The sequence below is a fragment of the Lissotriton vulgaris genome, chromosome 2_1, assembly GCF_964263255.1.
Source record: "Lissotriton vulgaris chromosome 2_1, aLisVul1.2, whole genome shotgun sequence".
NCBI lineage: Eukaryota > Metazoa > Chordata > Amphibia > Caudata > Salamandridae > Lissotriton > Lissotriton vulgaris.
The window spans coordinates 816,852,209-816,876,815 of NC_141687.1; the positions used below are offsets into that span (position 1 = coordinate 816,852,209).

Here is a 24,607-nt window from a genome sequence, read left to right on the forward strand (position 1 = left end):
AGACATTAGTAAAAATGCATATGCAAGGAAGTAAAAGGTTCAAGTTGATCTTGTATGGATCAATAATTGATATAAGTAACTTCAAACTAAATAAAAGTATCTTACGCTGTGTTGACTCTCAATCTCTTCATGTTTCTGTTGTAAAGCCTGTGATGCACGAATTGAATCTCCTATAGCCCACTGGCTTCTCAGAGGTTCAGATCCAGGTCCTTCAAGCCAGTTCACAACCTGTAAAATATATTGAAAAGTATAAGAAGCAAAAATGAACGCCAAAGGGCATACTGTTAAGGAAAACTGTTCTGATGGCATTCAGCAAGTGAAAGAAATCATTTTAATTAGAATGGGATGTTCAAGGGGGTGCAACAAACAGCATTTAGTCAGGTTCCAAATGAGCCATTAGTTTACATGTGTTCAAGAGTTGATGGTTTTCATTAACCTTAGGTCATCTAATCTCAGAAGCTGGTAAGGAGCAATACATTGAAAAAAACGTAATGTTCCTTTCATATCCGTGACGACAATAGATGAGCTATACAAATCATACATTACTTGCTACCATGCTTTGGTTTCATCTTCTGACACTAATCCCTGGGGTGGGATGCAAGTATCAGCACTGCTCTTCAGCAAGGCATAGCCAGCAGCTATATATTAGTAGAATATTCCAAAGAAGGATGAGTTAATCAACTCTGTAAAAATGTGTTAATTTAACTATTTGCAATCTGTTTTTTTTTTCGACAACTGTATAACAGTATACTATTTCAAAACACACATTTTATTTATGGCTTTAAAAATAAATTAATGGCACCTACTGCTCATTTAATACGGACATGAAAACTACTTATGGAAAGTATCGAGGCACGTTTGTACCACCAACTGCAATGTACATTTCCCTGGGGCTAGGACTGGCAACTCACACAGTGAAAAAGAACCAAGAAAGAATGTATAAACTTTAAGAAAAATTGATCTTTCGCCAGCATCCCAGAGGACATTTTCTTTTTGGGTTTTTTTTTTTTTACCAGTAGCAGACACTTACTCCTTAACTTGGACTGCATATGAGAATACAGTGTTTCTGAACAGATCTCTTTGTTCTGGGACTGAGGGAGTAAATCTGAGCAGTGCCTTGACCGCATCCTCTATTATTTCACAACGAAATGTGACAAAATCATGGAGCTCCTCAGAAACTTTACAATTAGATTACGTCATGCTTATTCTAAACCAGTCAGGCATCATTTGGATGTGCTGTTTTCTACAGGTCCCGTAAAAGAATTTAAAACCATATTAGCTCCTAAAAAGAGCTCGAACCCGGATGAGCTCTTTAAGATTAACCTGACAAATAATGCACCCAGTCATAATACTCTGAACTGGCTAAAACTAATAACACATCATTCATTAAAAAAAAATCAATCCATTGTATCCTCATACAAAAATTTAGTCGTCTTTCTACAAAAAATGGTCATAAATACTTTAACCAATTCCTAATCTTCCTTTGTAGCCCAATGGATGTAAACTCAATATTGTCATTATTCAAATTAAATAATGGGTATTATACAATCTTGCTTCCAATCACTACCAGTAAACATAGGAAATTACTGGACATCCACAAAGACCTAGCACAAGATGGTAACTCCGCACTGCTACGAATATTCTCGCCTCAATTTTATTTGACAGAATCCATCAAATTCTTCGTTGCATGGCTTTAGCCCAGATGCAATACTTCGCATCAGATCAAATGCTATTTGTCCAAATGCGTCACTAAAAATCTTCCAAGATGTGTTTCTCGGGTATCACCTTCATCAGTATCCTTTTCAATGCATATTTTCCCACTTGTGTCTATTATTCATTTTCATAAAAGCTCACAGCATATGTAGGTAGGTGGTAAATGATTCCACCAAAGAGTGAACAGTAGTGCTAACAGCTCGCAGAGAATTTCATACACATCCAATCTTCAACAGCATTGACCGAAATGGCACTAAGGTAGAGATCCTTTTCAATGGACTATACACTTTTCCACTCCATCGCTGATGGAGCCCTGCCCCCAGAAAAAAAGATACAGTCAAATTCACATTCAAAGCTCTAATTTATCCCACATGTTGACTATGTCATGACAAATCACACTTTACCAAGTGCTAGACAACCTACTCCCACTTCGACCAATAAATGACACTCATAGCTATCACAGTCAGGGCTAACTGATTGGAATGCACTGCTGCTCGGCATTCCTAAAAATATACAGATACAATGCAAATTGTTTAAAATGATTAGACTAATAAATTCACCTGTCATGCACAGATCATTTGTCATTTGAAGGTGCTCCACTAGTTCCATATTGTAGCAATTAAAATAAAGACACTCTTGTTTCAGCATGTCTTCTGAAAAACGGAGCAGTAACACATTCAAGACAGTATCTGCCAACATCAACCCTTAAGATCACCCACTTCAAATAAAAGCACAAACACCACTTTAACCCCATCTTTCCGAAACCCCCATCAAATGTTTCGCTCACCACATCAATTGACTCATTTTGGGTTCTCCAGATTGCATCAACCTCCCACAACCCCTCCAACATTCACGCCATACTCCACATAAGAAACAAAAGTGATATCCTTACTCTCCTCCATCCTCCCCACCCTCTGCTGGTTCACCAAAAATTTCTGTAACCTGAAATACCTAAAGATGTCTACACACACTACCTACAGAAAGATTAGTGTGTGTCAATACAAAATTGAAGGTGGTCATAGCAGAATAAGATGTTTTACAACTCTAGAGGAGGCCATCAACCAACCAAATTGACAAAAAAGCCTTCAGTTCCACAAAAGTATATTGAGTTGAATTTGGTAGAATCTCTTCCTGCTCCATACACGCCGTAAAATTATGGAAATCCCCTCTGGAGAAACCGAAAGATCAAAGATAACCTTGAATTGGCTATTCCCAGATTGAAGGAGGAAGTAATGCTCTGGCTATTCCCAAACAAATAATGAAGGCTTACAACAATTAATAAGCAGATCCCATCACCCACATCTGGAGGTATAGACATAGGATTATTCAGGACCATACCTCTTCAAGAATCAAATATCTTCCCCTCAAGAAAGTTAGGCTTGATGACATGCAGAGGTATTGTTCACTCAACGTCATTCTCCCGCAGGGATAAGAGCAGTGAAAAAATTGCAGCAAGAAGAGAAATGCATTCCACTGCTCATTATGAATGATGCCAAAACTCTTCTCCTGTGGGCCACACTCGTGCCCCATTCCTTACAACCTAAAATGACAATCAAATAATATACAACATTTTTGCATTCTATCCCTCATTCTACTACACACATGATGTGATCAATGACAGTATACAAACACAACACTGGGCATTACATAGGAACGTAAACCCTTCCCACAAAGGTCACAGGGCAATCTAACGTTCTTTCAAGTACATCACATAACGCTGAATGCTACCCTTTCTCAGATGTGGTTTGGCATCTTGTGAAGAGCAAGAACAATTTTATAAAGCAACCGCATTAAACTACAATATACTACTGGGCACACAAAACATGCTTAGGGTGGAACACAAGAGACAAAACGTAATATAAAACGATAATTAGCAATGAATAAACAATACCATGTTGCTCTGGAACATGAATAGGCATAGAAGCGTTACTCAAAAGTAAATTATTAAAACTTAATGTAAATACAGCCAATTATTAAAACAGCAGAATGGCTGAAGTTCACCTTTTCATATAATAAAAAGAAAGAGCATAGCTTAAAAAAATAAGAGAGTATCTGTCACACACTTCGTGCAAAGCCCTCAGTAACAGATTACACAATGGTGCTGTTGGGCAAATAAAATAGGAGTCTGCATGAGGAGGATAATAGAAGACTGAAGTGAAGAGCCTCTCTGTGTATCTTGGCGACACAACAGTACATTGAAGGCCAGAATCAACATTCAAGATAGTCAGAAAACGGTGCTGTTACTTTAAAATATAGAAAAGATCCTCAATCATTCCACTTTTGACTTTCTGTATGGGTGAGCAATGAAGCAGGTCCGCCTTCCTCAGTTGACAGAAAAACAAGACATGCTGGAGACCACGTCACAGAATGCTGCACTGGGCTGTGGCAGAATTTATTTCATAGCATGCAGCAGGAACTCTACATGTTGTGCCAGAACCACATGGGTTAAGTAAGCAACTCCTTTAGCATGCAACATCACGCAAAATAAACACATCCTTGCTTTGTAGTTTTAAACTATTGGTTTATAGGAGCACCCCAGTGCCCTGACCATGTTGCATTGTGAGCACTGCAGGTCACACCATATTCAAGCTTCTGGCTTTAATAGTGTTGTACATTGATTGGTAATTTACACACTGGCATTTCACACCATTATGTTTCACATATTTAAAAATACATTACATTTACTACATATTTCCAATTGTAGGCATAGGGAGATAAGTAATTTGATTTATAAACCAGTGCTGGATTTAGAACGCTGGTCATTATTTTCCAAGCCACCAGCTTTAAATAATTTGAAAGAAATTATGTTGGTCCTTCTTCTACATTTATGTGGGTGCTGCTGTTTTTCAGCCAACATTTTGCTTACCAGGTGATCACTGCTTAACGTTTATCTTCTTTTCAATTAGTTCATCTCTTATAGCCTTTGATCACCACAATTCTCCTATGTTCACTCACCTCAAATGTTGTATATCCAGTAACCAATTTGCATGCACAACTATTATATTGTCTTTTAGAATATCATATTCTAGAGCACTGCATCAATGGAGTTCTCTTATACCTTGTTTCTCAGTTCCTGGCTACACTGTGTTTAGATTATGTATGAATTCTCTACATTACAACACATTGCAGTGTTCAATAACGTCAAAAGACTGATGGACAGTTGTAGGAAGCGGGCTCTGTATACACTATACCAAAAAGAGGTACAGTTTGCTCAGAGTCCAGTGGAACCCCAAAGGTAGGCAGAGGTAAAAGTAGATAGGACCTTACTCTCTATTTGTGGTAGTGTGGGCGAGGTCTGATCGGCCCCTAAGGAGCATTGTAGACTCTGAGAGCTTTGGTTGGTGTCAATCATGGCCCAAGGGTAGATGGCCTTTTCTTGGCACTGGGCTCGATGAACAACACTTTCAGGGGCAGTGCTCTGCCTCAACTAAGGGCCATTGTGCTGGACTCAGTTGTGTGCTGATGATCACAGTAGGTAAAGATGGGGACTTCTTTCATTGCTGTGAGGCATGTGGATCCTGCCCTTCTTCCTCCTCAACTCGGAAAAAATTGTCACCTCCAGGCTTGTAGATGAATGGATGTGATGAGCCAGCTTCTTGCTCTGGCTCGATTTAGAGTGGCACTGTTGGCAGTACTTGAAGGGTGCCTTTTACATCACTGATCTTGAAGAAGAAGCCTGTTACATTCTTCTATCATTAAAAGTATAGTCATTGAATGTTCAGGTTAAGTATGCATGCATTTTAATCTCGCTGTTACCAGGCAACATAGAATGTTATCTATTGAAGCTTCTTCTCTACAGTTAGAGACAGGAGGCAGAAACTAGACAGACACTCTGTTAAATCAGGAGGGCTGTATCTCTTTTGAGAATAAATCTTATTTTAATTCTCTCTGGACTCTGGATATTTCTTCATTGGATGCAACAAAGCCTTCAAGGCAAGGGGTGGGGTATTCGGAGGACCTAATGGTGAGGCATTAAAGGAGGTTGACCTTAGTTGAAAGTCGGCTGGGATTATCGAATGGGCCTAAATGAAAGCGTTACAAGTTAGCGAAAAAGGAGCCTTCTTGGTACCTATCCAAACTTTAATAAAGCGCAGCAGAAGAATCAGGAACACAAGACATTGGTGGGCTGACACTTTTCACAAAGAATGGATAAGATTACATGGCAATGCAAAATAAGATTTTAAGCTACAGTGTTACAATCACAGGTACTTTTAGAAGTATGTTCAATATTTTTTACTAAAGTTTCAACTGTTATTTTAATTAGATTTTGAACGGGGAGCTAGAATTTTTTTTCACAATTACACATTATAAATGCTCATCCATTTGAGAAATGCTGAACAAAAACGTTTTGTATGAAGAATATTAGTCTTACGAATACATTTGCTATAAAATAAAATACAGTACCAAGAGGAATCTTTGCATGTCCACAAGGATGCCCAATCTTGGTGCTTACCTGCATTACCTTCTGTTGAATCTCTTCCAGCTGTGTGCGTTTGCTTCGTTGTCTACACACTTCCTGGTACCGAGTATATTGTTCCCGCAGTGAATCTAGCAGTTTCATGACTTGAGGCTGAGCAAGAAGCTCATCATCCATAGGAGACCAGGCAACCCCTCCATCTGATCCATTAAATCTGCGTTGTTGCAACTCAGATAATAGTTCATGTCCTTAAAGTTTAAGAATAAGAAAACAAATAATTATAGGGATGTGACAATCTTTTCACTTTCAAATAGATAAAAGATTAAACCCAACTAAAATTCTATTTTAAAATGAGGACTGCAATAACCAAAATCTCACTACTATATTTCTTTAACTCAGTTCAAATAAGCAGCCAGAAACAAACTCATTTTAAAGGGCTGCTCATGGTAGGATAAATTGTCAGAGTAGTGGGCTAACAGTGGTCACAGGTGACTGCAGTCTGTGTTCATCTCTAACTGGGCACCCAGAGGATTCTTCGCAGACATGACAAGCCCCAATGTGCCATGTTGCTAACTGAGTACCCTCCAAAACATATGCTGAAAATAGCAAATTAATTGGCAACAGTGAAATAATGAAGGAGAGATACAAATAAGCTGTGTAGCCTGATGAGATTCTTAAATATAGGGAGAGGAACCATATAGGGAGAGAAATTAGGGCCATCTTGCACCCTCATAGTACACTCTGTCCCTTAATACCACTCATGTTAAAAGGGCACAATCTCACCAATTGAAAACCAAATACTCATCTCATGGTAGTTTTAATTTTTATGGCTACATCAGATGACAACCACCCGCTGTAATTCAGAAAATTAAATAGGGAATTCTGGAATGTTTACATCCTTCCAACTTCCTGTGATCAAGCCGTGAGCAACAGGCAAGCCAGCGATTGACCTAAAGATGTCTGCTTCTTTCAATCGATAACCATACCAAACAGTAATGCAGTTTGTCCATTTCTCTACTACTTTTACTATCGCAGCTGTGATGCCATCAATAGCAGGCACATTAAGAGCGTGTGCTGATGACCTACCTTCTCCTGACCACATCTTCAGCTGTTACCAACAACTGTTAGGGATATTTTATGCAATCTAGCTGATTCGAAGAATGCAGAGGATCTACCTGTGGCACTGTACTATTTGCATTGGAAAAACTCCATCACATTGAGTGATTATCCCCCAAAATTCCCTTTAAAACATAAAACCTTCCTAACACCTTCGCAAGCTCTTTAGCCTATCTCCATTCGCGTACTCTAAGGTTTTGAAAGAGCTAGTGTATTGCCCTCAAACATCACACCCCTGAAGGGACAAGCTGAAAGTTCTCATAGCTCATATACCCTTGAATGCAAAAAATGACCAGTATTTGAGAGAATGAGAGCTAGTCTTAGTGGTTCGAGGTTTTAGCATACAAACGGGGGTCTTTATATACTAGACTAAAACGAAGTACACTGTGTAAAGAGTCCAGGCCACCCTTATCACACCCCCCAGGATATAGCGGCATCAACTAGTAAATTTAGCGGCACAAATCTGGGAATTTAGCGGCATTTTATTTTGTTTTTTTCGACAACAAACACAGATATCTTATTGTTTGAGTTATTTTACAACATGGAGCTATGTATATTTTGTTTATTTACAATTCAGGCCATTTGTTTTGGTTAAAAGGCTACATATAGGACATAACTTGTTACTGAATAAATGGCCACGGAACATGTATGCTTGGCATGTTAATCTTGGCCATGTACGTCCAGTTCTTCTGAGCACTCCAAATCTAGCCCAGTATTGTGCTGCTGGTTATAATGCAAAAACAATAATGCCCGGATGGATTGCTCTGAAAGGGACCGTCGTCTGGATGACAGAATAATTTTGTAGATGCTGTTGCTCCTTTCAGCATCTGCAGAACTGGTCACACAGTCCTTGTACACAGCTGCAAGTTGGGAAAGAGCTGGAATGCGGTCAGCCAGCCCACGCCAAAAGAGGACCGTGTCAATCACTCCAGAAACAGATACCTGCACTGCTTCTGGGCCTACATTTTCAAAGTAGAGGCGAAGCTACTGATCGGGAACTTCGCTCAAACCAGGGATGGTTGAATATGCACTCTTCTCTTTAGGCAGGATGCAGAGTCGCACAGGATTGAAAAGGCACACTTGTTTCAAGAATTGTATGCCTGGCTGGGCCTCCCCAATGTATTTGCCCACCTTTTCCAGTTAATGTTCAAAAGCTTCATTAAGCTGGGCTGTTATCTTTTTTTTCTGTGCCAGACTTAATTTTGCCCCTGCAGTGGTCTGTAGAAATGGTTGTAGTGACTCCAGTGAGGACTGAATTGTTTGTTAGGTTCATGTGGAGGTCCTCCAAATAATCATATACCTTCATGGTCACTGGTGTCTGACTCTGGAATAACTCCATCAGGTTTAAAATGCTTTGGCATTTTTCTGCCACAATGTCCAATTGGACTTTAATGCACTTTCTTTGGTCGCTGTTCAAAATCTTCTGTAGATTTTCAAGTGAATCTGGGGGAGACTTGCTGAGTTGCATCTCAGACTCAACAAACCCAGCATAGGCCTCAAAGTGCTTGCAGTGGTACTGGACAGCAGCAAACCAGGAATTCCAGCGGGTACTGCAAGGGTCAGGTGCCACCCGTGCTTTCATCCCATGGTTCTCAGCAAGATGGTGCAGGTACTTTCTCTTTCTGCTACCGGCCATGTAAAAGATGCGCGAGAAGTACAGAAGGAAAGCATTTAGCTCCACAAAAGGCTTCCAAAATGACTCTCCAACAAGATTCATTATGTGTGCCAAGCAGGTGATGTGTATGGAGTTTGTATATAGATTCCTCAACACCGTGTTGTATGCCTTGAGCATGTATGCCGCGTTGTCAGGGTTAAAGGAAATAACGTTCTGGAAGTCTATGCTGTACTCTGTGAGCACCTTTACAACAGTTTGCGCTGCAGTCCCATGGTTGCACTGTGATAGGAAGACTATGTCTACCAGGTGGGAATGGATCTGACGGGCATCCTGCGGAGAGACTACTGCAACTAACACATTCAATACACACCGCCCTTCGACATCTGGTATTTCATCAAATATAACACTGATCTTCTGATCTTTCAATAGTTCTTTCAGCTCGTTCTTGGCTCCTATATATCTCTCTGGGAGATAACGTTCTTGAAGCTGATGACTTCCAGGTATCCCTCCACCATTCCGTACTCGCTCGTGGAGAAACTTGCGCAACAGAGGGCACGTGGCGGGACCCAAGGCCCAATACTTTATTTTTTAAATGTGCCCCCGGGGCCCGCCACGTGCCCCATGTGCGGCAGGCCCCCACAGAATGTGGCCCCTGGGTCTGCCGCACACTGGGCGCGCGGCGGGACCCGAGGACCAATACTTTTTTTTTTAAAAATACCCCGGGGCTACACATACCGAAGTCGTCTGCAGTCCCCGCCAACGCCAAGCAATGTGGGCAGCTGCCGCGAAATCCTGGGAGGGAGGGTCTGCCTCAGGAGCAGGGCAGCACACAGGTGAGGGTGAGGGGGGTATACATGCACGGACGAGACCGCCCTGACCTGAGAGACCCTTTCTATTGGCTCTGTGGTGACGAGAGCCACGGAGCCAATAGGCTCATCAAAGGGTAGTGCTAACAAAGGTGATACATTAGACACTCAAAAATAAATCTGAGACCAATTTAGAAAAATAACTTGTGTTTTTATATAAACTTTGATATCAAGAACTTCGTTGTCAGGTAAGTACTTTTTGAAATATTGAATTCCACTGGTAAACAAACAGTTCACTCAAATGCGTCTTTACGCAGCAATGCTTCCCTATGGAAGAAAAGCCTTATGTTGCACACAGTTATATATGGTTGATTACTGGGGGTCTTCTTCTGGATTTAGGGCAGTAGGGGGCCAAGGTCCAAAACATCGCAATTACCTGACGAGGGAAGCACGGGTGCAGAGGTGCGGGTTGGCAGCTTTGCACGCTGTGCCGGTGCAAAGTAGGGAAGCCACCTGGAAACAGGCTGCGAGGGGGATTTAAGAACAAGTCCGGGGGCTCCCAACGGGAACCTCACGTTACAAGGGTCATAAGAACAAGGGGGCACTGCAAGTTCATCAGGAGCCCGGCTGGGGCATCTTGAGTGCACAGAGGAAAGGTAGGTTGGGCTTTGTGCGTCCTAGGGCCTTTCCGGTTGAGAGTGCAAAAATCAGGACAGCAGGGCCACTCTGGAAGTGGGTTTCTGCTGTGCAGCTCAGCCTCGGTGCTGTTAAGAGTTCTGACGGGACTTAAACAGACCCTGGATGCTGCAAAGGGTCCTTTGCAACTCCGCTTGGTCCTGGTGTCCTCTCCCTCCACTGAGTGAGAGATCTTACCTTCAGAAGCACAGGTACCTTTTGCTGGGCTGCTGCGTAGGGCTGGCAGGGAGCAGTAACTTGGTTGAACGGACTTTGCTTCTCCGGTGCCTTCGGACTGCAGGGGAGTAGCTCCTCTACTCCAAGGGAAATTACTGTCAATTTGCAACGGGCTAGCAGTCTACCGGGGTTCTTGGTAGTTGCTCAGCTGCAGGAAGAGTCACTCAGTCACGATTGTCGAGACTGGTGCAGGTAGGCAGGGTTGGGGCCAAAAGTCTACAGCAGTTCTTGTTGTCTCATGGCTATTCTTTGTCATCTTCTTGATCCGTTGGATCTCAGTTTCTGGCATCAGGGGTGCCTCCTAAGAACCTAATTTATGGGCGTTAAGTGGAGTGAAGGTAGTAGCCAATGGGCAACTTACCTTTAGGATGTCTACATCCTCTATATGACCACTTTGTGTGGGAGATGGCATAACCCTGAACCAGTGAGCCTAATTTCACCAAAACTAAGATGATGGGGTTTTAAGTTTCATGTTCGCCTCAGGAACCCCACCTTACGGGTGAAACTAGGCTGAGATAGGAACATGCCTCCTGACTAGCTAATTTTCCCACCCGTCCTGGTGCCAAATGGACCTGAGGGAAGGGGTGGCATTTCCCCACCTTGGGGAAGCCTTGGGTAACATACTAAAGGCGGAAGAGGCCTTTGAAGCCTCCTGCCTTGATTTACGAATTACTTACCTTTGGTAACTATGTATTTGGTAGAGAAGATTCTAACCGCATATTCCTTAACGTAGAATTATCCCCAGGCATGAGACTGGAAACAGGAAAACTTTCCTGCCACAGCACTCCTGTGTGCCAGGGGGACGGCACCACGTGACTCCGCCCTGACGTCGTCCGCGTCCGTGACATCAGCGAGGATACAGAAGTCCCACCCTGGTGCGCCTTTGTCAGTTTTCTTATTAGAAATTTCCACGCCACATACGTTGTATGTAAATGTGTAGTAGTTTAAAGCATAGCGTTAGTAGGAAAAGAGCAGTGTATCAGGCTTAGGAGGTGAATAAATAGAAGAATAGTATGAGTGTTCATTTCGTATATTGAGTATTACATTAGCCTGACGCAGACGAAAGGGGCGAGGGAGGGGGGGGGGGGGGGGGGGTTTGGGGGGGGGGCAAATATATACAAATATATGCACATATCAAAAATATACACTAAATAATGGAAAGCTAGAATACAATACCATTAGCAAAGCAAATGACTTTAACTTAACCAAAGGAGAGCCCTATTGCATTTTCAATGCTTGTCAATGACTGTGACGGTGTACGACACTTTGAATAAATAAACACAATTCTTTTGAGAGAGGGGTGGGAGAGCGTGCACATTAATTACAGAGGACGCTCACGTTTGGACCAGCCCTCTCCTCACATACGGAACAGCGGTTCTATAATAAAAAGAGTCATCGGCTGTGCTGCCTTGCTTCATTCACGGAGCACAGCAGGTTTTAATGAGGGGTGAATCAGCATCTACTCACCCTGGGACAGCAAAGGGGAGGAAGTGTGATCATATCACAGAGGTTCGCTCAATTCTGTATACACAGAGTCAAGAAAAGGGCTCTGAAAATAATTACCAATAGCATCTCTCCACCACCTCCAGCTCCCTCTTTTAGAAAAAACTAATTGAAGCTTATCTAGCTCTGTATTTGGTCTTTAGTATTCTGCTACTTGTAGTCTTGTTTTACAATTATAAATGTAGGACTATGAGTCCCAGGACACAAAGAAAACCAGACTGAATATGGGCTGGTCGTAACTTTTTTAAATGGAATGAGGTACACACTCTCTGAAACGCCTTTTTTGTTTTAAAATTTGTAGCCTGTTTTAATAGATTTTTAGGTTATGCCCTTGTAGCCCTAGGTTTTAGGTATTATCCCTGCCAATCTAAGGCAGGTCTGGCAAGAAATCTTTCAGGAAACTTCCAAAGACTCATCTATTCTAACCCTGGCATGGGTAGCCAAGGCCTTGCAGATTTGCCTGGCCAGCACCAGGAGGCCTTTAGGTGTACCTGTGTGCTATAAAAGACATCTTGAATAGAATAGAATCCTTGCGATCCTTCAACATGCATGGTAGGTGCCTACACTTAGCTCTATAGCTATGTCTTTAATTGTCCCTGTTTTTAAGTTGAGCCTTCTAGACATCGCATGCGCTACCTCTTGCGAGACTCATTGTGGACCTACCAGTAACATAGAGGGGCTTAGAGCCCACCCATTGCTTACCATTGGTTGGCTTTACTGACATTTTCATTTTCCTGCTTATCATTGTATGGCTTTTCTGTCAAACTAGTGCTTGTCTCTCCCATGGACCATTGCCTCTTTACAAAATCTTTGACTGCCTGGTTCTCATGCTCGCCTTCAGGGAACTATTCTCTTCTTTTTGCGTAAGCACTCCATGATAGAGCATGTGTATTCCATCTCTCCCCTACGTGATTGCCTTCCATAAATTACACTAGTCAATGCTTTTTCTCCCCATCCCGCCCGTCGCACAAGTTACTTAGCTTTAGTAACGATATATCTGTAAAAAACAGTAGTTAGTATTAGATTCCTTACTTTAGAATATCCCCAGGCGTCAGACAGGATCCGGAAACTTTTGCGTAGCAGTACCCTTGCGTGTCAGTAGGCGTCGTCTGTGGCTCCGCGTCCGTCGTCGGCGTCGTTGGCGCCGGGATGACGTCGGAGTACTTAGACGCCGCACTCGCGCGCTGACGTCAGTTCTTATACACAGCTTTCCACGCCAGAAACGCAGAGCCATGATAAAAACCAACACTGGTGCCATGAAACTAGGGCCATAAGAAAAGGGATGACCTTAACCCTAGATATCGGTTCACAGAACGGGGAGGATGGGTGGGGCGGTAAGAAATCTAATACTAACTATTGTTTCTTACAGATATATCGTTAACGAAGGTAAGTAACTTGTGCATCTGAAAGAAACAGGTTAGTATTAGATTCCTTACCTTAGTATAGATACCTCAGCAATACCAACCCCGGTGGTGGGTCTGCGAACCAATGATCACACAAGAAAGTCCTGGAGAATGGAACGGCCAAAGAAGCCATATCTCCGGACTTGGCTGTCCAGGCAGTATTATCTTGCGAACGTGTGCAGCGAGGCCCACGTAGCTGCCTGACAGATGTCCTGCAAGGGGACTCCCCGACCCAGGGCAGTAGTAGCCGCCGTGGCCCGAGTGGAATGGGCCCTCAGCCCAACAGGAGGCTCCTTTTTAGCCAAAGAATAGCACCCCTTGATGCGCAAGACGAACCAACGAGAGATGGTTCGTTTGTGTACCGCCCGACCTTTCTTAGCGCCCACGTACCCAACAAAAAGTTGGTCATCCACCCGGAACTGGCGTGTGCGATCCAGATAGTATGAGAGCACACGTTTTGGGTCCAGACAAGAAGGTGGGCAAGGTGATGAACTGCCCGATGTGGAAGGCTGTGAGTACCTTGGGCAGGAAAGAGGGTCGCGTCCGCAACACAACTTTGTCCGGATGGACAGAAAGGAAAGGAGGTTTAGAGGAAAGAGCCTGGAGCTCACTCACTCTCCTGGCAGAGGTAATGGCAACCAGGAATGTAGTCTTGAGAGTAAGGAGACAAAGAGGACAGGTATGAAGTGGCTCGAAAGGAGCGCACATCAGATAAGTCAGAACAAGGTTCAAGTCCCACTGAGACATCACGAAAGGAACATGAGGAAACATATGAGTGATGCCCTTCAAAAACCTATTTACAACTGGGGAATTGAACAAAGAGGGCTGATCAGGGAGCCTTAAGGAGGCGGAAATGGCAGAGAGGTAGCCCTTCAGAGTTCCCAGAGCAGAGCCCCGCTGGGCAAGTGAAAGAAGAAAGAGTAGAACCTCTGAAAGAGGGGCAGAAAGGGGATCCACAGCCTTGGCTGTGCACAATGCCACAAATTTGTTCCACCTGCAGGCGTATACCGATTTTGTGGAGGGACGCCTGGCTGCCAGAATCACATTACAGACTTCAGGATGCAAGGCAAATGGCCTCAACTGCCGCCGCTCAATCTCCATGCATGTTAGTGGAGACTGGACAGGTTCGGGTGGAGGACCGTCCCTTGTTGCTGCGACAGAATGTCCTCCTGAAGAGGCAGACGAATCGGGGGATCGACAGACATGCTGAGTAGCTCGGGATACCAGTATCTTCGTGCCCAGTCCCGAGCCACAAGGATGACTTGGGCCCGGTCGCGCCTGATCTTCTTCAGCACTCTGGGCAGAAGTGGTATAGGCGGAAAGGCGTACAACAGACCGCAGCTCCACTCGCAACGAAAAGCGTCTCCGAGCGAGTGCCGCCTTGGAAATTCCAACGCGCAGAACTGAGGACATTGCGCGTTCTCTTCTGTGGCGAATAGATCTAACCAAGACTCTCCCCACTGCTGAAAGAGGCCTTGCGCCACGTCCGTGTTCAGACGCCATTCGTGATCCATCATGCACCGACGGCTGAGTTCGTCCGCCCTGGCGGTCAGGGACCCTGCCAGGTGTTGAACCACCGGGTCACGCCCTGATGTTCCAGCCACTGCCTCCTGGCATAGGGTCCACGACCCCACCCCGCCCTGTTTGTTGCAGTACCACAAGGCGGTGGTGTTGTCCGTGAGCACCTGCACTACACTCCCCCTGACAGAGGGGACGAATGCCTTCAGTGCAAGCGGGATCGCCGCAGCTCCAGAAGGTTGATGTGGAGCCGGGACTCCGCCGGAGACCAGAGGCCTCTGATCTCCGCCTCTCCCATGTGGCCCCCCCCAGCCCTGGAGGGACGCGTCCGTCACAACTACATGCTCCGTTTGGGGTAGGGAGAGGGATCTGCCGCTGACCCAATCGCGTTCTGTGAGCCACCACTGCAACTGTCTTGCAGTGCCCTCCGAAATCAAGACATGGTCGGACAAGTTGCCCTGATGCTGGGCCCACTGAAACTTCAGGTCCCATTGCAGAGCCCGCATCCGCCTCCTGGCGTGATGCACCAGTAGGATGCAGGAGGCCATCAGCCCCAGAAGCCGCAGTGTCAACCTGACCGAGACTTGGGATAACGGTTGAAAGATCGGAATCAGAGCCTGAATATCCCGAACCCGCTGTTCGGGAGGATAAACCCGAAACTGCGCCAAGCCTAGAACCGGTCCGATGAAGAGGAGCTTCTGAGAGGGACACAGGTGCGACTTCGGCACATTGATGGAGAACCCCAGCAGGTGCAGGAGGTCTGCCGTAGTCTGGAGGTGGCTGACGACTCTCTGGGGCGAGCCCGCCTTCAACAACCAGTCGTCGAGGTAGGGGAAGACTGAAACCCCTAACCTGTGCAGATGAGCTGCGACCACTGCCATCACTTTCGTGAACACCCGTGTGGCGCTGGTAAGGCCGAAGGGGAGCACGGTAAACTGAAAGTGCTCATGGCCTACCATGAACCGCAGGTAGCGCCGATGGGCCGGCAGGACGGGGATGTGAAAATAAGCATCCTGCAAGTCCAACGCTACCATCCAGTCTCCCAGGTCCAGGGCAGCTAAGACCTGAGCCAGTGTCAGCATCTTGAGCTTCTCCTTCCGGAGGAAACCGTTGACGTTCCACAGGTCCAAGATAGGACGTAGGTCCCCTTTGCCCTTCTTGGGAACCAGAAAGTAGTGGGAATAACAACCACACCCTACTTCTAGCCCAGGTACGCGCTCGATGGCCCCCTTGGCCAAGAGGGCCGTGACTTCCTCTCGCAGAAGATTCAAGTGATCCCCCGACACGCGGTAGTACTGCAGTGGCATGGCTGGAGGGGTCGCCTCGAAGGGGAGGGAGTAGCCCCTTCGGACGATTTGCAGCACCCACCTGTCCGAAGTGACGGTGCGCCAGTGAAGGAGGTGATGGCGAACCCTGACCCCCACTGGCGTCACGTGGGCCTGAAAGCTCGGACTAGGAGGGCTTTGAGGCGGATGCTGCGGGGGTGGATGTGGAACGGCCTCGCAGTTGTCCCCAGGCACCGCCACGGTGGTTACCACGTCTGCCACCGCGTTGGATGTTAGTCTGCGGCCCGTGGCTGGCAGGACGTGTGAGGGCGCCCCTCACATGACCACGAAATGAGTGAAAGGCAGCAGGTTGCTGGCGCAGGGCCGACCGGCCCAAGGACTTGGCCATAGCCCTGGAGTCCTTAAAGCGCTCAAGCACACTGTCTGCCTTGTCGCCAAAGAGGCGACGACCATCAAACGGCATGTCCGTAAGGGTGTTTTGGACATCAGCCGAAAAGTTGGCGGACCTCAGCCAGGCGTGGCGACGAATCGCCACCTTCGTTGCCATCGCTCTGCCTAGCGAGTCCGTTGTATCCAGCCCACATCGGATGGAATACCGTGCCGCATCTCGACCCTCCGCAAGGGCCTGGGCGAGTTTAGTCCAGGCCTCCTCCGGACATGGTGGAAGCACGTCCGCGACCGTGTCCCACAGAGAGTGGGAATAACGGCTCAAGAGGCACGCGGTGTTAACTGACCGCAACCCCAAACTCAGTGAGGAGAACATCTTCTTACCATACTGTTCGTACCTCTTGGATTCCCGGTCGGGGGGGGAGCCGTCGGGAATGCGGTCTGGGAATTAGAGGCCTGTATGACCAGGCTCTCGGGGGTGGGGTGGGTGGACAGTAAGCAAGGGTCGCCTGGAGCCGGCGTCTGGCCACGTTCCTATCTACACGGGGACTTGTAGCAGGCCTGGACCAAGTGCCCAGAAGAACGTCAGACAAGGCCTCATTAAACGGCAACAGAGGCTCCGAAGAGCTTGTTTGCGGTTTAAAGACCTCAGTGAAGAGGTTAGTCCTCAAGGCCGCGACGGGGAGCTCAAGAGCCAAGGTCTTGGCCGCCCTCGTCAACATCACACTATGGGCAGCCCCTTACTCCTTAGCCACGGTAGGAGGGGAGAACAAACCAGTGTCCAGCGAAGTGTCCAGACCACTGGCATCCCCTAGCTCACCTGATAAGACTGGCACTCACGTGCCAGAGGGTTCTCAGACCCTTCCCAATCCGCCTCGCCACCCATCTCCTGGGTCAAATGATGGGGCCAGGTCATAGAAGTAAAAGTCTCCCATCGGCGTCGAGAGCGGCGTCGAGCGGCGCCGCTCCGACGCCGGACCCGGATCGAGGGGAGGACCGGGGACGACGTCGTGCTGGGACGGCGCCTGGGGAGGTACCCTGGGCGTCGGCGCCGGCGAGGTCGTAAGGTCGAACGGCGACGACCCGGATCCGGAACCGGATCCAGTGGGGCCCTGCGGTGTCGGGACCGAAGTCACCAGGGGCACCCGGCCCGCTTGGGCTCCCTAAGGCACCACGGAACCCGATGGAGGAGTGAGCGACCTCATGGCCGTGAGGAAGGCATCAATCTCCTGCCGCGTCGCGTTCTGTCCAGGGACTGGCGAGTATGGAGCAGGCCGAGACGCCTGCGGCTCCGGCGGAGCCGCGTGGGCGGTGTCCCCCGAACCCCCGGCCGTGTCGCACGAACGTAGGGGGGAGTCAGAAGAGCGATGTCGCCTCTTCGACTTCTTGTGCCTCTTACCTGAGGACTTGGAGCCCGAGGAGTGGTGTCGACTCCCAGAGCTGTGATGACTCCGGCCCCGCGACCAGTCCCTCGACCTCCTTTCGGACCGGGACCTTGAACGGCGCGGGCCGACTGCTGGAGCTCGAGGCTCTTGCGGGACCGCTCCCGCCTAGCTTTCGACGTCAAGGCCCGGCAGTCGGGGCACGACTTGTCATCGTGGTTGGGCCTCAGGCAATGTAGACACCGGCGATGGGGGTTGGTAACCGACATCAATCGGTTACAGTCGACGCAGCGTTTGAACCCGGGCATCCCTACCGGCACCATCGGAGTTGTTCGACTTCGAAAAGTGATCAAAAATGATCGAAAAAGATTAGTCGAAAAATGACTACGGGCACCACTTTTACCGGATCGGCGCTTGCTGGCGCGGAAAAAAGAAGAACGGACATCAGCGCGCGAGGGCCGCGTTTAAGTACTCCGGTGACGTCATCCCGGCGCCAACGACGCTGAACGCGGAGCCGCAGACGATGCCTACCGACGCGCAAGGGTACTGCTACGGAAAAGTTTCCGGATCCAGTCTGACGCCTGGGGATATTCTAAGGTAAGGAATCTAATACTAACCTGTTTCTTTCAGATGTGTTGCTTCCCCCACCCGTGCGCACTCCTCTCTCCAGGGGCGGCTGGTGTAAGTGGGCAAAATGGGCATCGCCCTGCCCCTACCACTCTGAGGAGAGAGGAAAAAAAAGAGATTCATCACGCAGCTTAAAATAAAACACTAGGCACAAGCTATGGCTGTGACATCAGGGCAGAGGGTTTCCGATTTTCAATGCCCTAAATAAGGTTGGATTTCGAGCACTTTCACAATGGCCCTGGGAGGAGTTCACAGAACTCCATTCATTTCAATGGCAGGAGGCGGGGCAGGCTGAGGAGAACGAGGCAATGGCTGGTAACACTTTGAACTCATCACGAGCAGGGGCGGGCTGTAGGAGGAATGCAGCTGGATTCTCTCTTCATTCCTCGTGTCGTGTGCTTTCACTTTTGGAAACGTTACTTATCAAGATGTAGCTGAGCATGTGGTCTTTCTCTGTGGATACCTCTCATCTTGTTCCATGCAACACAGGCTCAAAAGAGTACAGGTTGGCACCTATGTTTTCTTTAAGCTGCTATTACATGAGCCCCCTGGCTACATTAGAGTTCAGATATTTTTAGGCTCCAGGTTAAGTGATTTGCCCAGAATCACATCACAGGATATAGATACGGCGCCAAGACTCGAACAGCGCGTAGTGCTTTTTTATCCTCTCTCGAAATGTTTTCCGTCTCCTGCCTTCCTTGTGGCTAGGGATTCGGAATCAGGTTGATGGGTTTGTGCTCAGCTGTGGTTGTTCGTCTGGGTTTGTCACTGCCAAGTGGAGCTTCAATATGGAAGATGCACATGTGTCTGGGATCCAGGGCTGTATCATGAATTTTTGACTCAAGAGAAGGTGTGCCACATGTGGAGTGGTAGAAAAAAGCAGCATAGCCTTTAGGCTAATGGTAGAATCATTAATAATATCTTGTAGCTTTATAACACGGATTCATATAGTTCAATGTATAGGATAGGGGCCTTAAGTGCATTATGGGATTTGTGGTTTTGTTTAATCCTCACACACACTCCTCCAGTTGCTTGCCACCTGTGTGCATCTCATTTCATTCACTTTAAAGAAAATTCTCAGGATGAACTTGCACACCAAAGGTGGCGACTTAAGTCCGTTGCAGGCAACACTACGCAAATAAATGCCAAGCCATTTTATAATTTTTATGGTGTTTTGTGTGGCGCTACATGCAGATGAAAGCTGCTCTACTAATTACAGGCCCCGGGCATGTTTATCTCTTTCTCACCCAGCGAGCTCCAATCCGTGTATTAATATGACAATCTGAAATGTTCCCTCTTAAAAGGCCCTCTTTCTGTTCTCCAGCACTTGTCTGAGCCTTCTTTGTGAGATGGAAAAAATGAAGGAGTCCCATTTCTGAATTTTAAAGTGGCACCAAAGGAATTTCCTTGTCTCCTGATGCACGGCTGCGTGGCCTGAACCGAAAGCCTCCCCTGCTGTGCAATAAACAGCTCAGCTGTCTGCGTCGAGAATAATTCAACGCCAGGAGGGAGAGCCCGGCCTGAGAGCTGCAATATCTGTGCCCCCCTGCGCCTCTGCTCTCCGTGCCTGCTTCACAGCTGTGGTGAAGAATTTTCTTATCTGCTTGTTAAATAAACAAGCAGATAAGAAAAGTCTTCACCACAGCCGCAAATCAGGCCATGGTGTCCAGAGGGGCTGTCCGAAAAACGGACAGGGTGGCACCCAAAAACACTCCTTTCAATTGGGAAGGCAGCGTTTACCATAAACGCTGCCGCTACCCAATGGAAAAGAGGGGCGGGGCTTAGAGTCCCGTTTAGAATTTGTTTTATAGCAATATCTCTCAGATAGCGAGGAGCGCTTTGCACTCCCACGCCCAGCCGAGACCTAAAAAGTGTTCCAAGCCACAATGGAAGAGCAGTGACAAGTCATCCCGTCATAGTTCGAAGTCAACAGACAAGACAGAACAGCGCCTCAGCAATAAGGCAGAATAAGAACGTAACCTCACAATGACCCGACAGGACAAGAAGCAGGAGCGCCAGGACCCACGCCAAGGCCTCCGGCCACAGAACTGAAGAGCAGGTGGGGCAGCCGCTGACAAGCGCCACGAAACTAAACGCCCTACCACGTCAGGCTCAGAACAAGGGTAAGGCTAGCAAAACGTCCCTAACAACTCCAAAGGGGACCGCTTCGGACAGAGCCGATCCACAAGAAGTGCGATCAGCTATAATATAAGAGGAGAAACAAGTAGGACAGACCAGGCATTCACAAAGGAAAACTATTCCCTTAGAAACACCAGACAGAGGACCAGGGCAAACGGCAGGCGAAGGGCAAAAACAAGCAGCACACACCGTAGATGGCCAAGCAATGCCCCAGTAAGAACCAAAAACCGCACCATCGTAATGCAGCAACATCAGGAGGGGCGAGGAACCCGCAAGGTGGAGCTCACACCCTCCAAGCGTAAGACAGGGCTATACAATAGCTACATGAACCCCACATAGGGTAGGACACGTCCCAAGAAAGCACGGGAACCACTCTTAGGGAAAAAACAATCCCGCATCAGAGGACAAAACCATAGACCTGCGGCAGAAACCACAGAAGGCTTAGTAATCAGCCAAAAACACCTCATCACCAAAAAAGGGGGGATGAGCCACAGGCCAACTGAAGAGAGGGGCCAACCAAGGACCCCGAGGGCACTTCAACCCTCAGAGAAAGTCTAACATCCACTCCAGAACCCAAAAGTAGAAGCAAGTAGGATAACGCCTCCCGCCAAGAACCAGAGGATCAGCAAAACAAACTACTGAGGAGGAGAAGGAGAAGGGGGAGGAGGAGGACGGAGCCCCGCAAGAAGACGCTGAATGGCAGAGTCTGCATGAGTATTAAACTGCAGGACCCTGTCAAAAGGGAGGTCGACCAGACGCTCTCTAATATTTTCAGGAAAAACAGCATCACAGAGCCAAGCATGGAGAGCCAGAGCCACGGAAGTGGCCATAGCACGGCCGTGAGCATCGGCAACATCCAAAGCCTCACAAAGAATAAGCGCAGCCAACTCTCTACCATCCAACACATGGCTCCGTAGATCAGCACGGGCATCCTCATGAGAGACATGAGAAAGAAGGGACTCCACAGTATCCCACAGGCTGGAAGTAGCCCTAGTCAACACACACAAAGTTATAAGCGCCCGCAAGAAGCGAATACATTAGGTCCCCATGAATCTAACCACATGGCCTCCCGAGACGGACGAAACAACACCAGAGGCAAACACGGAAAGGCATTTCGCAGTAGAGCGCCTGGAGTAGAAGGGCGGAAAGAAAGACAGACCGGGTCGTGCAGAGCAGGACGATGGCGATGCAGTAGTGCCTGAGGCACCAGATCGCCTGCGGCAGGGCGCCCCCAAGCCCCCATAAGAGAATTAACGAGTGAAGCTTCAAAAGGAAAGAATAACTCCCGTCCACCAGAGCCCTGGTCGAGAATCTCCAAGATTCTGAATGGAGTGACAGGCTCACCCATCCTCAGAATACCAGCAGCCGTGGAAATAGCCCGAACAAAGGCAACACTGGCCTCAGCAGGGCGCCGCGGAGGGGAAAGTAATTCCTCCGTGGGTGACGGTGGTAGACTGAGCTGCCCAACCCCAAGTCCAGGGGAAGTGGCCAGCCCCGGAATAGAGGAAGATCCACAGAGGAATGGGGGCCCCAGGGGAGGGCGGAGAGGTGAGTGGAGAAGCCAGCTGCGAGCCACGGAAAGAAGGGTTCAAGGATTTAGGCCGTGGGGACGGCGAAGAGCCTTCTCAGGAAGATGCCGGTGAAACGGCAACAACACGATGCCCTGTCTCCGGGGAGGAACACACCAACAGATGATAGGCCTCTGGAGAAGAGGGGACCTCAGGAGACGAATCCAGAACCCAATGCGGCTCCGAGGAGTTTGCCATCGGCGCCTGATCGGTATCAACCGGTGCCAGAATGGTCCTCCGTGGCGCCGGGCCGACTCCTGCCACCACGTGCTCTCTAGGAGAATGGGGCGAGGAAGACGCCGGAACAGCGAAGGCGCAGCACCGAAATGGCGCCGGCTCGACCTTAGATGGGGCAGCCGCCCGTGTCGAGGACCGAGAGGGACTCAGGAAGACGCCCCAGGTCCCGGCCTCCACCCACGACTCCACCGGAGCCGGGGATGAAGGCTCCCGGCACCGGCTCGACCTCTGGTGAGGCAGCCGCCTGCTCAGAGGGTCGATACCCGGCGATCACCTGCGACACCGCAGGGAGCCGCGTAGGGATTTGGGGCGAGGCAGGGATGCTAGGCGCCGAAGAGGGGAGCCCCAAAGGACTACACCTCGACAACGCCACTCTCCTACGACCTGAAGCCGAAACCTTCGGCGCCAGGGCCTGAGCCCCCGGCGACTCCGTGGAAGTCCCCACGCAAGGCAAGGGATCCCCAGACGTCACAGGAGGTGGAGGTAGGGCCAAAAAGCCTGCAGCGCTGCAGTGTAGGCTGTCATTTGGGCCCTAGTTGCCTCCGCGCCAGGAAATAGTGGGTAGGGAGGCAGGGGCGCCCGTCCCGGGGGGAGCCAGCGCCAACCGCGGAAGGAGGACAGGGCCTCGGAACAAACTGAAGAACTTACCCGCCGGTGAGCCATGCCCAAAGGGCCGAAGCGAAAGGTGATTCCACAGACGAAACCGGCAGCTCCTAGCCTCCGAGGTAGGGGGCGGACACTGGGACGACACCGACCTGGACAAGCGCACAGACAGCAACTTCATCCGGAACTCGCGCCATGATTTAGGCTTAAGGTGCTGGCAGGCGTCGCAACTCTCCGAGTCGTGGTGCTCACCCAGGCACCACATGCAAATCGGGTGAGGGTCCGTCGCCGACATGGGACGTGCACAGAAGGTACACATCATGAAGCCCGAAGGCATTCGCACACTGTTCCACGTAATGCCAAAGCGTAAAAAAGAAGAGAAGGTCTGAAAACAGGCCAGGACAGAATCTGGATCCGCGTTGCACATGGAAAGAGAAAAAACTGACGTAGGCGCGCCGGGGTGGGACTTGTGTTTCCTCGCTGACATCACTACGTGGATGACGTCAGGGTGGAGTCACTTGGTGCCGTCCCCCTGGCGCGCAGGAGTGCCGTGGCAGAAAAGTTTTCCGGATCCAATCTCACGCCTGGGTATAATTCTACGTTAAGGAATCTGCGGCTAGTAGTCTTTATCAGATATGCTGATCATGTAGCCATCCTGCTCGGAGGAAGTGCCGAAAAATCCATCCGGAGCAGGCATTGCTTCTGCTCTCAGAGTGTGGGCTCTCACCTGGAGGGGATCAGAAACCGGTCTGTGGTGGCAGTCTAGTCTATGCCAGCCAGCCAGTCCACTAGTAGTCGGTAGGTTTTCAGGGGGCACCTCTAAGGTGCCCTCTGGGTGCATGTATTAATAAATCTACTGGAATCAGAGTGGTTTTAATAATATGAGACGTTTGATACCAAACATCTCTAGTTTTAGTGAGGTCATCATGTAGCTGGGGAGATGTAAATACCAGCGTCCAGCACAAGTTCTAAAAATGGCTTCCGGGTTAACTTGTAATATCTAAAAATCAACTTCGATATGACAGGGGCATATCATGCAGATATGTCCACACATGTTTAGTGCACAGTGCCTTCGGGTTGCAAGACCTGCTGAAGGGGTGACTTACCTATACTGCATGCAGTGTCTGCAGGCATGGCATACAGGAAGCGTGCTATCATTTTTCTCTGCACCGTGGCGTGCAGCTTACAATGGCAATTTGCATAATTGTGCTGAGGGGTCCCTTAGGGTGGTATAATACATGTTGCAGCCCTTATGGACCCTCTTTAGTCTCCTTACCCTAGGGACCTGGGGTACCATTTAGTAGGAACTCAAAGGGGATGCTAAAGGTATTGCAGACTAGGGGAACAATTGTACAGCTTTAGGGAAAGAGATCTG

General features: G+C 48.3%; 1 protein-coding gene across 2 annotated transcripts in view; it reads right to left on the bottom strand.

Moving 5' to 3' along the window:
- The window catches only part of SESTD1 (SEC14 and spectrin domain containing 1), a 420,103-nt gene that overhangs the window by 167,701 nt on the left and 227,795 nt on the right, over positions 1-24,607 (bottom strand). Inside the window, exons 9-10 of one of the 2 annotated variants that reach the window (XM_086956209.1) lie at positions 6,176-6,378; positions 106-228 (exon numbers count right to left, since the gene is read on the bottom strand). In XM_086956209.1, coding sequence (XP_086812335.1) covers positions 106-228; positions 6,176-6,378 — 326 coding nt within the window. Of the gene's footprint in view, positions 1-105; positions 229-6,166; positions 6,379-24,607 lie in introns of both variants that reach the window. The other variant, XM_086956208.1, reaches the window with a different exon arrangement.